The sequence below is a fragment of the Gallus gallus genome, chromosome 8 (assembly GCF_016699485.2).
Source record: "Gallus gallus isolate bGalGal1 chromosome 8, bGalGal1.mat.broiler.GRCg7b, whole genome shotgun sequence".
Taxonomy (NCBI): domain Eukaryota; kingdom Metazoa; phylum Chordata; class Aves; order Galliformes; family Phasianidae; genus Gallus; species Gallus gallus.
In genome coordinates, this window is record NC_052539.1 from 19,331,844 (window position 1) to 19,348,144 (window position 16,301).

At 53.3% G+C, this 16,301-nt stretch overlaps 2 protein-coding genes and 1 long non-coding RNA gene across 9 annotated transcripts in view; 1 reads left to right on the top strand and 2 right to left on the bottom strand.

Annotated features, from left to right (window-relative positions):
* LOC107054065 overlaps positions 1-8,959 on the bottom strand; it is a 27,684-nt gene extending 18,725 nt beyond the window's left edge. The window contains exons 1-2 of the long non-coding RNA XR_001467989.4: positions 8,676-8,959; positions 1,176-5,355 (exon numbers count right to left, since the gene is read on the bottom strand). This is a non-coding gene — a long non-coding RNA (uncharacterized LOC107054065). The remainder of the gene's footprint in view (positions 1-1,175; positions 5,356-8,675) is intronic.
* On the top strand, positions 1,437-8,342 carry TMEM125 (transmembrane protein 125). Of its 6 annotated transcripts, none has more exons than XM_004936678.5 (3): positions 1,437-1,614; positions 2,468-2,594; positions 5,188-8,342. In XM_004936678.5, exon 3 carries the CDS (start codon positions 5,498-5,500, stop codon positions 6,158-6,160), a length of 663 nt encoding a protein of 220 aa, XP_004936735.1. In that variant the 5' UTR covers positions 1,437-1,614; positions 2,468-2,594; positions 5,188-5,497; the 3' UTR covers positions 6,161-8,342. The 6 variants fall into 6 exon arrangements, with proteins under 6 accessions (XP_004936735.1, XP_004936736.1, XP_015146812.1 ...); XM_004936679.5 differs by having other exon boundaries at positions 2,468-2,590; XM_015291326.4 differs by lacking the exon at positions 2,468-2,594.
* A 2,256-nt stretch (positions 8,960-11,215) lies between the features above and the next one.
* On the bottom strand, positions 11,216-14,148 carry C1orf210 (chromosome 1 open reading frame 210). Of its 2 annotated transcripts, none has more exons than XM_046944808.1 (5): positions 13,955-14,148; positions 13,742-13,852; positions 12,914-13,332; positions 12,129-12,275; positions 11,216-11,974 (listed from the first exon to the last, which is right to left on the bottom strand). In XM_046944808.1, exons 1-5 carry the CDS (start codon positions 14,053-14,055, stop codon positions 11,610-11,612), a joined length of 1,143 nt encoding a protein of 380 aa, XP_046800764.1. In that variant the 5' UTR covers positions 14,056-14,148; the 3' UTR covers positions 11,216-11,609. The 2 variants fall into 2 exon arrangements, with proteins under 2 accessions (XP_046800764.1, XP_015146807.1); XM_015291321.4 differs by having other exon boundaries at positions 12,914-13,545; positions 13,955-14,024.
* Between the last annotated feature and the right edge of the window lie 2,153 nt (positions 14,149-16,301).

Consider the following 16,301-nt stretch of genomic DNA (forward strand, 5'->3'; position numbering starts at 1 on the left):
GAAGTGGAAGTCTGACAGGAACAAGTTATGATGGAATTGCTCTATTAATGTGCTAGCTTAACACCCTTTCTACCGCCCCCAGCCCCCATAATCATCTTGATACTTCCTGTACAGAAAGAGGATGTAATTAATGTAATTAGCAAATATTTTAGAAACCAGCTCCCTCTTAAATTTTCAGAACACACCCATTTTAATTTGCTTGACTCCCATGTGGTATAATTTTCCCCTCATTTTGTCAGAATAAATTGAGTGGTAGAAGCCACTGCGTTAATAGATGTGGTTTATAGAAATTGAATCAATCTCTCTGAAAAAGAAGAACCTTGTCCTCGTAAGAGGGAGAAGCATATGCAGGTGAAGAATGATTTCTAAGTTGTGATTAATATGCTTAAAAGTATAACTGTGTGTCACTCTCATTAGAAAGATGTCATTTTAAAGACAATACAAAGCCCACCAGATGAAGCCCAGGCAGACAGCTGGCAGACTGGGTTCGAGAGGATTTAGAGCTTGATTGGGGTGGGTAGGATGTGCTAAACTGTCATTTGTAAGGGGGAATATTGAAAGTCAGGCATAGCACAATGTGGGTTTATCAGAAGCTCCCTGGGGGAAAATAAATAAATAAATGTATTTCCTGGTGTTTTCTGCTTTCATCCTCACATGGTCTGTATTGTCTGTTTCTCCTTATCACCTCTCTAAAGGAGCTAATGAGCATCTCAGGCTTTTGCAAAGTTACAGGCCACGGTTTTAGAAAATGCATGGCCATCCTGAAAGCTGAATGAGGTTTTGTCTTGGATGATGTGTTTGATAACTGGCCCATCAAGAGGACAGGTTTTTCTGGGTACAGATGAGGTCACTGAGAAATTTGCATGGGGATATCCACTACACTCCATTTGTTGTTTTTAGTTTAAGACACAAAGCATTGGATAGATGACATTTCATAAGATTCAAGATTTTACTCAGACAGACTTCTGAAACCATCACACTAATTGGTATCTATTGTGTTATCACAAACTAAGCTTCTTACGTTATGGTCTGCTAAAAAAATAACAAGTGACAATAACTGAGCCCTTTCCATTATTCAGGCAAGGGATGCTGTTCAGAACCATTTGCTTCTTTCTACGTCTCCCAGGAGATCCTCTGGCCACGCAATACCAAATACTTACTAAGTCATGTCTTACCTATTGCTACCAATGTGGCTGCAGAATTCCTCACTTGCCTCTTGGAGCTTCTCCCCATCCCTTTGCTTGCAGCTGGAAGGAAATGAGCCACTCTGCAGAAGCAGGGCACAGCGGAACGGTGCTCGGGGAGGCAGGAGGAAGGAGCTGTGTTTCTGGAGCCTTGCCAGGCCAGCAGCAGGTTTGCTGAGCCACCTCCCTGCTGGGGAATGCACCTGCTGGGCCAGGGGTGAGGGCTCACAGCCTGTCGCAGGAGATGACGCTGGCGCCACACCAGGAAGGGACAAGCAGGAGCACCTGTGTCTTGGCAGGTGCCAGAGGAAGGGAAGGGATTTTCCCCTTGAGGTCCCTTTGCTAGCTTGATCCAGCAGAAGAAAAGCTTGAAAACATCAGTGCTGCCAGGCAGGAGAGAGGAGTGGTGCAGGCAACGTGTCAGCTGCAGGTGAGTGAGCCTGGCTTACTGAGAAGGGCCCTGTTCTGGAGCGCTATGTGGGAAGGTTCATACTTTAGCAGTGGCTGTCAGCAAATCTGGGGGCTGTTTTGCAAGTGCTTCCAAACAGATCTGCCTTCTGCCTCCACAACACCTCCTCTCGGCACTCAGGCACAGAGCTCCTTGCCCACTGAGGTCTCCCAGACCTCCCTTGGCAAAGGGGAATCGAGGCAGCCCTGAAGGGTTGGAATGCCAGGTCCTGTTACTTATGTGGAGAGGAGGGGGAGCGCAAATCTTTATAACAGACCGTCACAAAGCTATCTTGATTTCTGTTATCACAGGCTTTCCACCATTCTCATCTCCAGAGTCCCTAGACTTGGAGAAAGAAAGGGCTGGTCTGCTATCACCTCTGTCCTTCCCAAGGCTTCTCCAATGATGGTGGGTGGGATGTTTGTTTCTGGGAAAGCGCTGTCTGGTGTCCATTATCATGAGAGCTCAGACAGGGCTTTGAGCACTACAGCATTCAGAGCTTCAGCTTGGTGTATTGGCTGTAACTTGGACATAAAACAACATACATGAGTTTCTTTCTCTTGGACCCTACAAGGAATTGGAAAAATTGCATGAAAAAAATAAGAAAATATGTATATTTCTGTAGGGCAGGGAGAAGGGTAACATGAGGCACAGAGCAGGAGATGGTCCATCCCAAACAGTTTATGGCCAGAGCTGCTAATAAGAAAATAAACCATGATGGACAGGAGAAATGGAGGAAGGAGGTGGTTTGTGTCTGTTTGAGATGTGAGGCTCTGTTGGCTTTCATCTAGATCACTAAAGTGAGTCACTGTATGTATTACTGTTCATTTTATAGAGAAGTTTGCCGGACTTCTTCCATCTCTGTGATGCTCATGTCATCCACACAGCTGTAGTAAACCCTTTCCAAAGCTGGAAGTGCTGCAGGATCCCGTCCCATCACCAGGCTTCCCTGAATGCTGTGGGTGAGCAATGTCTCATGGGATACGCTGGGCTCTGGGGGAGGAGGGAAGTCAGGAATATTTCAACAGCTGAGCTGTGTGTGACTGAAACAAACGTGTTAATTTGCAGTGCGTGATCATCTACCAGATATCAGTCAGACATATAAAGTCTATAAGCAAATAAATAAGTGCTCATACTGTTCCCCATGGTTGGAAAGGCGTGCCTCACATCTGCAGCCAGGAGTGGTCAGAAACCTGTTGATGACAACTCTCAATTCCAGTTGAACACTGCCAGAGTAGGAAAAAATAAAAGGAAAGACATTCACATTTCCTAACCTTTTGTTTTTTTCCTGAGTTCCCAGTGTTTTCCTGTTCTTCCTCCACCTGCCAGACAGCACTGGGGAATGAGATAGTCTGTCAGGGCTTTTTTCTGGAATGTGGCTTTCAGTCAGAAAGCAGTGTGAGGTTGGGCTGCTCCCCTCCTTTTTTCCTTGCATGCAAAGAAACACACCAGCAAAGTCACTGTGAGATCTCGCCTGATCCCTGCCCCACATCCACAGCCACCTGGTCTGGCTTTGAGGTGACCTCTGCTTTAAGCAGGCAGTTCACAAGGTCTCATCTCACCTAAACCGTTCCATGATTCCATGCGTAAAAACAACATTGAGCAAACAAAAAACCAAAAAGGTTAAATTCCAAAAAGCAACGTGAGAATACAGTTCTGTAGCTTGATTTTTTTGGTGGTGTTTTCCCTCATTGTGGTTTCTGCTGTTGCGTGGGTTTTGCATACTGCTTGCCTCACAGCCCCATTGTATGCACAACTTCAGCCAAGCAGCAGAAGGCCGCAGACTTTGCACTTCTTCAAGCCTTCTGTTCCCTTAGTCCAAAATCTTGATCTAATCTACCGACCTACTATCTACTGAACTCACCCGCTCTCTGGTGAGGATGAGATAAGGCACCCCTGCGCCTGGAGAAGGAAAGGCAGGAGGAAGTTGTGCTCCGCACAGGGCCGAGCTGTGCACTGGGGAAGTGTCGCGGGGCTCGTTGTCCCCTCACCCCCCTTCGAAAGTGACCCACAGCAGTGTGAGATGTCTGTGTGAAAGCAAACTGGGTCCCAGCGGGCACAGAGCAGCATGCTCAGCCAGCACAGCCTCCAGATGAGAGAGTCCGTGTCCCTCTGGGCCCAGCCCGTCCCTGCTGAGCCGCCACGCAGGGAAATGGCGGCACAGCCGGGCCCGGGCCTGCAGGCCGGCGGTGCCAGGGACTTCCTGCACACGTGGCGGCAGCTGGCAGCAGGCCCCGGCCACGTCCATGGTGACCTCACCCTGCAGCACTGCTGTGGGCAGTGAGTCAGGAGGGGCAGCCTGACACCGTCAGGCGGCGGCAGGCCCAGGCACCCCGCCATTGTGCTCCCTCTGCCCCACCCCGCAGCAGTTCATCCCTGCTGAAGTGGTGATGTGGCCTCAGAAGGGTGTCTGGAGACACTGGGAGCTGTGGTAGAAGAGGTCCGTGGTCTGTGCCACGTGCAAAGGTCCCAGATGTTCTCCAATGATCCATAATGAGCCCAGAGCCCAGGTAATTGGGCTGTGGTAGACACGGACCAGTGGTCTCCAAATGAGCCGTTTGGGGCAGGTGGGGTACAGGGCTGTCCTCCCACTCAGGGTGACAGCTATGGCACATGGGATCTGGGCTCCTGTAGCACTCTGAACAGTCCCTGCATGATGGCCCCTGGTGTGCTATTCTTACTGGGAGGTGAGCAGGAGGCTGTCCCATGTCTGAGAGGTTCAGACTGTCCTCTCCACCCACTTCCTGCTTCAGGTATCAGCTGTGTGCCCCTGCTGGGGTGGGACATCGTGTGGGAGAAATGCAAGTGGTTTCTGAATGTAGAAAACTGCACAGAGAAGCATTAATGGGAGGCAGAAAGAGAGTCAGGGTGCAGGGGAGGAGATGTGCCCCAGGAAGCAGGGCTCATTAGGAGCAGGAGGAGCAGAGAGGAGAGCAGAATTGCAGTGCCAGGTCCTGGCTGCTTCTGGGGCTCTTTCCCTGGAAGTGCTGAGATCACGAGAGGTATAACTGTCCCATTTCTGCAGCAAGATGGGATTGCTAACGAGGCAGGGACAGGGCTGAGTGACTGAACTGGAAGGGTTAAGCCTCAAGCTGGACCCCCCCACCTTATGCTGTCATTCTGGGCAGCAGAGCCAGTTGGTGACAAGAGGCTGATGCTGGTGAGGGAGCATGTGAAGCGGGAGCTGTGAATGGGGCTTTATCCCAGAGGGGACTGGCCTTTGCTCCGTCCTGCCCTGCTGCCAGCGCCAGCTGCAAGCAGAGCCCCATGGGCAGCAGCGTGCCAGTAGCTTCAGTGCGTGGCATGTGGGGCTGGGGAGCTGGAGACTCACTCTGAGCAAAGGCTCGGTGAAGGGAGCTGGAACTGACTGACATCCCTTCGTGGCACAGGGAGGTCTTGGGGGAAGACAAGTGTGGCCCACGGGGCTTTTGAGAGGGCATCAGGGGGGTCTGTGGGCCAGCCCTGAGGAACTGAGATCTGGGGTCTGGCAGGGGATTGTTCAGTGCAGGGAGGCCGGGTCTTTGTTTAATGCTGTTTTCTCTTCTTGGCTTTCAGATGAAGCACGCGATAAAGGAAGGACACAGTTTTGGACATTCCTGCATGGTGCTGTTCTGGGAATGCTCCATCATATCCTGCAACGCTGCTCAGGGTGTGGACTCAGCCCCAGCGCATGGACCGTAGCTCTGCAGGTGGCTCTGCCATGGGAGGGTGCACCACCAGGCTCTAAGGAACAAGACAGAGGCATCCCCACTTGAGAAATGCAGCTACCTTCGCAACCACCTCTGCTCTGACCCTCCCTCTGCTGTGAGGGTCCACATTCCTCTGTGCCACCACTCCACTGTGCCCTCCACACCAGCTGCCTGCCATGCCGGAGCTGGCAGACCTGAGCTCCCCCCGCACGCCTGCGGATGCTGACCACATCCAGAGGAACATCTTGGAGGAGCATGTGGAGCTCTGGTGGTTCCAGGACCCCAAGAAGTCTATCCTGTGCTACGGGATGGCTGTGGTACTGATCCTGGCCTGTGGCATCGGGGGCATCATCCTGCTGTACAGCACGAGCAGCCGCTCTGGGGAATGGAGGCTGGCAGTGGGCACCACGCTGTGCCTCCTGGCCCTGCTGGTTCTGCTGAAGCAGCTGCTGAGCTCGGCAATCCAGGACATGAACTGCATCCGCAGCCGGCATCAAATAGAGCTCCTGAAGAGCGGGGGCTTCTCAGACTGCCTAGTGTTGCTACTTAGCGCCCTGGTGCTGCTGGTCTGCGGGGTGGTGCTCACCATCCTCTCCACCACCACCATGCAGCTCAGCCCAGCGCGGCCACTGGCCAGTATGTTCACCAGCGGGGTCGTCCTGCTGGCCACCGGCAGCGCTCTGCTGCTCTGCCTGCTGCTCTACTTGCTCTGCACGTCCTGCTGCCAGGCTGCTCCCCATGGCTTGGAGACCGGCGAGATCCGAGTCTTCACCATCTCTGGCCGCCTCGCTGCCAACAGGAGGCTTCCTCCCACCTCCAGCATGGCCAACCTCATCTGACCCATGGCCGCTGCATCTGCACTGTGACAGCTCTGCATGAGGCTCGCTGGATACAGCCCTCAGCAGTCCTTGTGCCAGCCTTTCCCAAAGGATGGGCAGGAGTCGTGCCTCATGTTTTCTTCCAAGACAACTGGCATTTGCTGAACCTCAGGCTCACAGTGTGGCAGGGACGTTGGTTTGCCTCAACAGGTGTTGTGATCTGGAGCTTTATGAGCCTCGTTTGCCTTTTATCTCTGCACATCCTCCTGCGGCAGCTGCTGCTCTGGTGGCCGTGCCTGCTGTCACAGAGCCAAGGTGAGCCCGTCCCACACCTCGGGGACCCCAGAGCCTGGTTCCTGCAATCCTCTGAGTCATGCTTCTCCTGGCAGAAGGGGTTTCAATTTTCAGTGCTATAATCCCAGTCCAGCTCCTAAAAAATCTCCTGTGGGGGGATGTGTGGGAGATTCTGTGTCTGAAGTGCCATTTGTTTTTGTGATGCCAACGTCTTTCCCGATACTACTTTGCTGTAGCCTCACCATTGTCTGTGCCTTATCAAAGGGGTGACCAGAGGGTGTTGGTGTCAGGGCCGTGGTGGGCTGTCAGCTTTGTATACTGTGTGTTGGGAGGCTCAGTGACTGCACCACTGCACTGCAGCCCTGTATGCTATGGACAGAGAGGTGCCATTGCTGGGGCTGTGCTGCTGGGATGCCCAAACCCCAGGACTGGGGCTTTTCCAACCTCAGGTCCCCCAGCACAGACCCGATGGGAGCTGGCATGGCAGCTGTGCTGTGCAGTAGTGCTGCCATTCTGTCCCTTACCCTGAGCTCTGGTGCTGTGTCTCTATGAGGTACCTACCACTGAGTGTCTTTCCTAGAGGCAGACTTAAAGCTTACCCTCAGAAACCTTTCCTGTGAATTGAGGCCAATTTACCTCTCCACATTTTCATTCCCTCCCTGGGCCCACAAACCATTTCACTGCTCCTGCACTTTCCATAGACACCGTTCCTAACCTTCCAAGCCATGCTGTTCCACTGCAAACTTCTCTTTCTCTGCATCTTCCTATCTGCTCCCATCTCCCCCTGATCTGCACTGCTCTGCCCCAACCACTATTTTTGCCCACTATTTTCCAAGTTACCCATGAGAATTAGGACCTCTGTAACAGAACAATTACTATTATTATTATTATATTATTTGGTGTCTGGTAGCAAATTTACTTTGAAGAGGACGATAGCTCATTCCCTTAGGAACAGCATATGTCACTGCCCGCGTTACACCTGGGGCATCTGTGAGCCCCGCCAGGTACAGCTGGACAAGGAGAGCTCCATCCCTTTGCAGCTCCAGAGCTTACTGTTCCTGATGCACACAGATCACAAGGGCACATCTTTATTCATCTGGTGTTGCCCTGCTCCTACTGACTTTCCGTCCCCCAGAAGCTTTGGATTATTTTCCCCAGAGTTATGGGAACATCGTGTTGTTTTTTCTTTTCTGGATCTGTTATTTCTATATTTTCCTCTGTCACTTTCATATCATCTGTAGATCTTATTAAACTGCTGTTTCCTTCTCTCTGCATCACTTCCCTTAATCTACCCAAGAATTAAGAGGGTGTCACTAAGCTCAGGTCTTTCTGTGCTAAATGCTCTGCATTTGTGTAGCAGAGAGCAGTCCTTTGCCTTGGGGCTGCTCACCCCAGGGATGCTGTGTGCAATATGGGGGGATGGGCTGCAGCTGGTCAGCAGTTTTGCATAGCCCACAGCTGCTGCTCTGCACATCTGTGTGGGTGCACACGCAGTTACGCCGAGATGCACCGGCTCTGCCCACCTTTGCAATTGCTCCCAGCTTTCCCAACCTGCACACCTGCTGTTTTGCACATCTGGGCACCTCTGACAGATGCACGTCTGTGCCCAGCTCGCAGCTCCGTGCTGCCTGCCTGCCAATGTGAATCCTTCCCTTCAAAGCCCCTTCAGAATGTGCACACGTGAACTCTGCCAGGAAAAGATGCTTGAGGACCCTGTCCCTGCCCAAGGAAGCAACGTGTGAGAACGGGCCGCCTCTGAGCAGGGAGGTTGGGGTGTCTGGCTGGCCCGATGGACGGGCTGCACTGACTCACCTCCTGCAGAAGCATTACTGTTTTGTTCCTTTCTCATTTCCTGTGTTGTGCATGGAAATACATAATAAAGTGTTGCAGAACTTGGCTGTGCCAAAAAGATGGTGCTTCACTGTGGCCTCTCTCCCAAGCAGGAGATCTCAGGGCTGTGCAGAGCTGACCTCTGCTCAGAGAAGGAATCACAATAGCTGCAGTTTCAGCTCATCAGCCCTCATGGCAATGTCCCCACACACCCAACTGCATGTACTTCTCCTGGTACATGATTCCATCCTCCTGATGCTCATGCGTCTCCCTCTGCTTTAGGACCTAGCCACAACAGGCTCCCCCGTAGGCTTTATGAACCTAAGATTTTGCTGCCATGCTCCCGGGAAGCACAGAAAGCCAACTGGATGTGACAGTGCCAATCGGTTTGTTGACAGAGTAGCTGCTTTACCTGTGGTGGGGCTGAACCCTGAGCCAGTTGCTAGCAGCTGCTGCCTCCAGCAAGCCTGGAACCAGTCCGCCTGCATACCTGCTGCTGCTCACATCCGCCTGTCTGAACTGCTGGCCTTCAGCCTTTGGCAGCTTCCAGGATGATCCTGGTATGAGAAGGCTCCTCCTTTCAGCTCTGCAGTCCAGATGCATTTTCCCCCTTTTTCCCTGGCACAGATGAGCTGCTAAGGGCAGGCATCAGGGCTGCACAGCCCCATGTCAGGAAAGCATCCACACGGATCGGTTAAAGGGCAAACTGGGGACTTCCACATGGGGTCAAAGTAGACGAGCAACTCACCACTTGGCGAGTAAGTGAGATCCTGAGTAGAACAATCTAGGAAGCACTTGTGTGTTTAATCTCCTCTAAGGCATTGCTGAGACCAGAAGTAAAATACTGTGTCCAGCAGGAGTTCTAATCATGAAAAGTGTATGGAAAATCTCAGGAGCTAGCATGCAAGATGAAATGCATTTTTCCAGCCCTGTTCCTTCAGGAAGCATTTAAGTTTCCTCTTCTATCTGACCTGAAAGATGTTAGAAATTTCCAAAAATTGCAGCATTTTTTTGCATCGTATTTTCAGAGTGAGGGAACACAGACAGCTCTCGAGATGAGCCCAAAGGACAAAACACAGAACAGTGACTGCAAAATTAAGCTCAGTTTATAGATAAGGCATATAAGAGAGAGAACTGACTGACCACTGAAACAAGGCAGCAGTTTCCACCTCTTTGTAGTTTCAGGCAACACGTTCCTCGCCTGAGAAATGCTTCCTCTCTGCATAGTGCCTGGGATGCCTGCTCCAGTAGTGCCCTTTGCTTTACATTCTCTGAGGTGTGTTATTTGCTTTTGTATACACTGTGTTGCGTAAACATCTTCGTAGGAAGAGAAATAAAGGAAAAGACAATTTATAATGAAACAGCAGCGGGGAGCCAGCCGCGTGGCAGGGCTGCAGGAAGGCATTCCCCTGAGGAGCAGGGCGGAGGTTCCCAACCTTTTAGGGACAGTGAGAAGTGAGATGTGACATCTCACCACGGAGATGACAGGAATGCAACAATTACAATAGTTGCACAATGTTATGATGGTGGCTGTGCAATCAGTCCCGTGAGAGGTGGCCATTTCATGGCAGCACACGTGCCTACCTGCCACTGCAGACATTCTAGGTGCCTTTCTAGGACATCTTGCTGTAAGAGAGGGGAAAACAGAGGAGATACCCAGCAGGAATCAATGCTGGAGAAACATTAGCAGGAACCTTGCAGCAACGCACAAGCACGGGGTTTATAGGATCACATTACAGGTTTGTTTGCACTACAACAAAAGTTACTCTGCAAGTCTCTTCTCTCATGACACAAAGAGCACAGCAACACCTGAGCAAACTCAAGGCTGGACCCACATCCCAACCTGAGCATGGTCTGCAGCAGGGCCAAACTCTGCGGGACACTGGCTCCAGGGAGGGCCCTGCCGTTCCTATTTGCCCTCCCCTGTGCTTGTGGCAGAGCAGAGAGCCCCTCAGTCTCATGGCACCGTCAGCAGAAAACTAGGGAGGTGACTGGAGGTCCTGCTGCTGCCAGGAGCGGCCACCAGCGGTGGAGGGAAAAGGTTTTCACAGTAGCTGCTTAGTGAAAGGTGCAGGCTGTCACTGCCCGTGCACTGGAGCAGAAGCTGCCGCAGCCCTTCAGGCCTCCTCCTGAGGCTGAGGAGAGGTTCTGACTGAAGTCAAATGCAGCTGAAAAGCACTCATCACCTACTAGTACTAGCCTCCCAGAGCCACAATGAGCAGATTACCTGGGCTGGAGGAGGAAGCCTGGCAAATGGGACCTCCCGTTTTCCTAATTATTTTCATGCTTTCACCTGGAGAGCCCAAAGACCTCGGCTCCTAAGCAATCTGTGTTTTAACAAAGCTGGAGGGAGCAGCAGAGTGCAGGAAAGAGACTGTTCTGCCAGCAGACAGCTGTGGAGCTGCTTCCTGAGCACCCAGCCCCAGTGGCTCACATGGTGCTGGAAGGAAACACTGCCAACAGAGCCTTCCCACGCGAGGATAATTCACTCCTGCCATTCACAGTGCCTATGGGGTGCTTTCAGTTCATGCAGGTTGTTCAACATCACTTTACCTGTTTTACCACTCATTAATTGCATGCCTTGTTGGCAGCATCAGTGTGAACACCAAATGGCTGCATAAGGAGTGAATGTGATGCCAGCACAAAGAGGATCAGGACTGCCTTCTTGTTGGTAACAAGTCACAGCAGAGGATGGGGAGCTGGAGTGTCCTGGCAGCACTGCTCTGTGGGACATCCCATGACCAAGACAGGGCAGCCAGCCCTGTGGGGAGGAGCGGGATAGAAGCTGTACTGCCCCAAATGTAGGACTGACACAGGAAATCCTTGCGGCATAAGCAATAAGAGCTTGCTGACAAAAGGATTGGCCATCTGAGACAAATGTAGAGGTCAGGCTGCCGCACAGCACTGGCCAGATGTGGAGAGAGAGCCCCAGCAAACCATCATAGGCAGAGGCAGGGTTGAATGCTTTAATTGCACCCAGAGTGACAACAGAGTGGGGACAAAGCAGGGCCAGGTCCAGTGCCATGGGGCAGAGGGGCTGGTGCCCAAGTCCCCACAGGGAGCAGCAGGACAGGGAGGTGGACAGACCCATCCCTGGGCATCCTGCCTTGCCCAGCTGCAATCAAGACCATCCTGTTCATTCTCAGTACTCAAGCAAGACTGGGAGAACAGCAGCACATCTGGTGTCTCCAAGCCAGTGCAGCTCTGCTGGTGTCACAGCAGGGCACAGGGACACCTTCACCCCACTCCTTCCCTCCTGCCCCTGTCTGCATGGAGACAAAAGCCAAGGGCAGGTGGAAATGGCAGGAAGGAGATGGGGCCATAGGGTTAGAGAGGGACTGCAGCCTCATATGGAGATGTGCGACTCTCTCTCCTCTTCTTCCGGCAGCTGCTCACTGGGCTGAATGTAGTTGTCCTCAATGAAGCCATCATCATCTTCAACGTGCAGGCCGGTGACACTGGACACGGGGGGGTTCTCACTGTCACCCCAGCCTGAGGAACCCCTGTCCCAGCCAGTGCCCTCTTCCAAGGGGCTGCCTCCAATCGAGCCGGTTTCAGGCAGCGGTCGGTGGCGGTAGCTGGTGAAGTTCTTGTGGCAGAGCTTGCACTTGGCAACCAAAGCAACCAGGATGGAGATGCTGATGGCAGCCACCAGGAAGCCCACTAGGTACGGCCAGCTCCTCCCTCCCTTCCCCACAGGTGGCACGGTGGCTGCAGCAGAGGATAGGCCCATCAGGGCTGGGCTGTGGCACAGCAGGTGCTCCACCACAGCTGACCACATGCATGCTTCACAGTGCTGCTCGTGGTGGGGAGGCCACCCCTGGGGGTGGACAGGAGGAAGGTGGCTCTCCCTGACCCAACTTACTGTTGTTGTTTGTAGCTGTGGTCTGCTGTGCTGGGCTGACATCTCGAGGAAACCTCTGGCTTTTTTGGCAGCCCAGCTCCCAGGACTCCAGAGTTGTGATGACCTGTCCCCGCAGCTCCGAGGGTGACACACAAGTGACATGCATGGCTGGGAGACAACAGGCTAAGGTGGGACAGGGGATCTTCACCTGTTCCCTCCCCAGTTTAGAGAAAGCATTCCCTGCTTGCTTTCAAGCACTTCCAGTGCTGCCCTCCAGCCTCGTCAGTCCTCAGCTCTGTGTAAGGCACTACTAGAGGAAAACATCTCTGACCGTGGAGCCCCAAATAAGCAGAGCTGTGCAAGCATGTGACTACAGTTAGCAGCTCTTCTTAACTAGGGAATGCCAAATTCATGGGCATTGATAGAAACCCCATGGTCACAGGGCTGCTCTTGCCTGGGTGCCAAGCTCAGGGGGCTAAAGCCTGATCCTGTTCCTCAGGAGATGCTGAATGCTCGTGAAAATCTGTGCACCTCATGCAGATGCATGTATATGGATTTAGGGATGTTCATTTCCCAGAAAAGTGGCTGACGTACAGATCAGTGAATATTTTCCTCCTGTCTGTCGTACCTAGAAATCTTGGATATTGTGCATACCTGAAAATGAAGAACTGAGACATTCTGTCTCAGTTTGCTGTCCCTCAGCAGGGAGGAGAGCAGTGTTAGGGCTGGAGCAGAAGGATCAAATTCCCTCTTCCAGGATCCCTCTCATCCCAAACCCTTCCTGACACCCGTCCCCCACCTCTCACCTTGCCTGCGCTTCAGCCACTGCTGCAAGGGGTACGTGGCACAGTCACAGACCCAGGGGTTCCCATCCAGCAGGACCCATGGGATGGCCTCCATCAGCTGCAACATCAAAGTGTCCACGGACATCAGTGCATTGTTCTGCAGGTTCAGGTGGAGAAGACTTCTCAGCGGCAGAAAGAACGGGACCTCCAGCTCTTGCAGACTGTTACTTCTTAGAAGCAGTGTCTGCAAGTTTTCCAAGCCCTTGAAAGCGTCTGTGTGGAGGTAGGTGATGCTGCAATTGCTCAGGTCCAGCAGGCACAGTGCCCCGAGGTTGGAGAAGACGGCGGGGTGCAGTGTGAGCAGGGTGTTGCTAGAGAGGTTGAGGGAGCGCAGGGAAGGGAAATGCGTCAGGAGTGTCCCGCGCTGCGGCATGACCAAGCTGTTGAAGGAGAGGTCTAAGCCGGTGATGTTTCTTGGAAGGGAGCTTGGAGCGTGCAGGAGGCTCTTCCCGCTGCAGTCAGCCCATCCCTGAGGAAAGAGCTGCTGAGATGTGCCCTTCGCCTTCTGAGGGTGTTACTGTCACTCTGCTGCCAGTCACTGTGTCACCACATGTGTAAGCGGGGACCCGGGGGCTCCCTGCAGTCACACAAACCTGGCACAGACCCGATTTTGGCTGGGGCCCCTCAGGGACGTGTGCTGCTGCTCACAGGCGGTTGCGTGGCTGCAGCTGAGCAATGCCTGGAGCCGACAGCACAGCGGCCCAGACGAGCCCCTGCCAGCCCTGCCGTGCTCCAGCAGTCAGCGGGAACACCACCACCCTCACACCTGCCCTGAGCCCCCGTCCCTACCTGGTGGTCCAGGCCGCAGGGCTGTCCCGCCGCCGCCGCTGCCGCCCCCCCAGGCGCAGAGCAGGCCGCAGACACCCAGCAGGCCGGCGGGAGCCATTGAGCTCCAGGAAGCTGCAGGGAGAAAAACAAGTTTGAGGGCGGGCGGTGCAGCCGGCCGTGCTGGTGAAGTGTGGCCGTGACGGGGATGGCCGTTCCTGAGCAGGCCATAGCTACCTCGATGCCCTGCAGTGCCTCTCGCCCAGGGCCAGCCTGGCGGCCACATTTCCTCCTGCGGCCGTGAGGCACAGATAGAGGCGGTGGTGTGGGTTACACATTAACCACCGCGCCCCTGGGCTGCTCCGGGGCAGAGCAGGAGGTGGGCATGGAGGTGGCACCGTCTCCCCATGGCCCCAATGCTGGCAGCAGCCTTTAACCTCCCTTGCAGAACACCCCTGGGGCTGCTGTGCACGGAGGGCAGAGCAGGCCGCCAGGAAGGCAGAGCTGGCAGTGCTGCTGAGGCAGCCATAGGTGGATGTGCAGAGTGTTTGTGTTTCCTATCAGGAAACGTATCTGCACACGATGGTTTCTGGCATGCAGTGCCTTGGATTAGAATGTGCGAATGATAACAAAAAGGGGTATTTTTGTCACCAGTTGTTTTTTTTTTTAAGTCTAATGTGATTCAGCAGAAAAATTTAGGGCTGTGAGTCCAGCAGAAATTCAGATGCTCTGTGTGCGCTGTGGGTCTTTCCATGTTAGAGGTGTGGTGGGCACGGCTGCACTGGGGTTGCTGGTTCCTTGCCAGCAGATGCAGGGCCATTGCTGAGTGTCCCCACGAAACCTCCTGGAGAAGTCTCCTTCCTGCCTCCAACTCAAGGGATCTGCGCAAATAGAAACCGCCAGGAAAAAAAAGAAAACACTCAAAGGAAGATGTTTCCCCATCCTTGGAGGTGTTCAAGGTCAGGTTGGACCAGGCTCTGAGCACCTGATGGAGCTGTAGCTTTCCCTGTTCATTGCAGGGGAGTTGGACTAGGTGGTCTTTAAGGGTCCCTTCCAATGCAAATGATTCTGTGATTCTATAGATGTGGTTGGCTCTGGTTCCTTCTTGGATCCCCAAGATCTGCCTGGTGCGGGGAGCTGACGGTTAATGGATCCAACTCCTCAACACACCACAGCAATGCCCTAATTCCCCTTCATGCAGCTAGTGGATATGTGCTTTGCTCTCCAAGGAGCATGCTGCAAGGCCTGCTTTGCAGGGCGTCCCCACAAAGCGTGTTTGTTCCACATCAATAATCCCTTTATCACAATGATTCCTCATGTTGGACAACATTTCACAAAGTGCATCACAGTCTATTGTTCTGCCTGTATGGCCGTGCTGCTGGTGACTGCAGCGCACACTGGCCATCTCAAACATGGGTAAGCACGAGGTGGCACAATAGCAATTATAGCCCTGAGCATGACTGACCTCTACCACCAGTAAACTATGGGAAGCGGCCATTCATTTATGTATTCACCTACCTATCCCCCTTCCTGCAGCTGTACTGAGCTCACAGATGAGTCCCTGACCTGGAGAGCTTGCAAACAAGCTTTGGATTGACAGGCATAGCAGCACCAACGGCAGGAGGAACCAGCTGCTGTAACTAGCCCTTGTGTTCAGCTTGGGGCAGCCAAGGACACACGTTCACAATTTAATGACGATCCTGCCCTGAGGTCTCCCAAAGACTGACTTCCTTACCTATACTCCCTACTGAGGCACGTGGTCAGTGGGCATGCTGGGGTGTGTTGGGGTTGGACTGGATGATCTTAGAAGTCTTTTCCAACCCCAATGATTCCACAATTCTGTGACTTTCTGGGTAAATATAGGCAGCTGCACACCGTGCCCATTTTTCAGGGTCTCTCCATCACTCAGGGAGCTGCTGGTGGCAGCATATGGCAGCCAGGCGCTGGGGTGGCACAGCACAGTCCCTGTCTGCTGCCATCACTCCGCACTGCTTGGGCCCCATACGGCCCTGGAGCGCACTGTAAATAGTCGGAAGCGATGAATGGATTTCCCCTTCCTCTCCATGTGTGCTTTAGATTTTTGGCCGGATACAGCATGGGCTTGGGACACACCAAAGCATGGATCTTTCTCCCCGGCAGCCCAGGCTTTCACATGGGAACAGCTCAGTGTGCCACTTGCAGAACAGTCCGTGGTCAAGTAGGTAAAGATTGCAGTGATTTCCTCAGGAATACCATGCATTTACCATGCCCTGCGCCTGCCTGAGCCCAGCGTGGCCTTACAAGGTCCCTCGGCACGCAGTGCGGCTGCAGCCATGGCGAGGCCCCAAGCTTTCCCCTGGGTGTAGCCCAAGGACAGGCGGCTTCTGAAACAGGAAAGAGGGAGACAGGCTGGAAGGCGGTCAAGGAAAGCCAGGCTTTCTGCTGCTTCCAGCTTCCTCCCAGACGTGTTTACGGCCCTGCAGAGGGATTTTCTCCCCCCAGCAGCTGCTGCCCTCCTGCCCAGGCTGTCCAGCTGTTTTCTGCTGTGAGGGCTCTGCTCAGCCACTGCCAAACTAACGCTTCTGCCTCGTGATGTGGCAGAGTG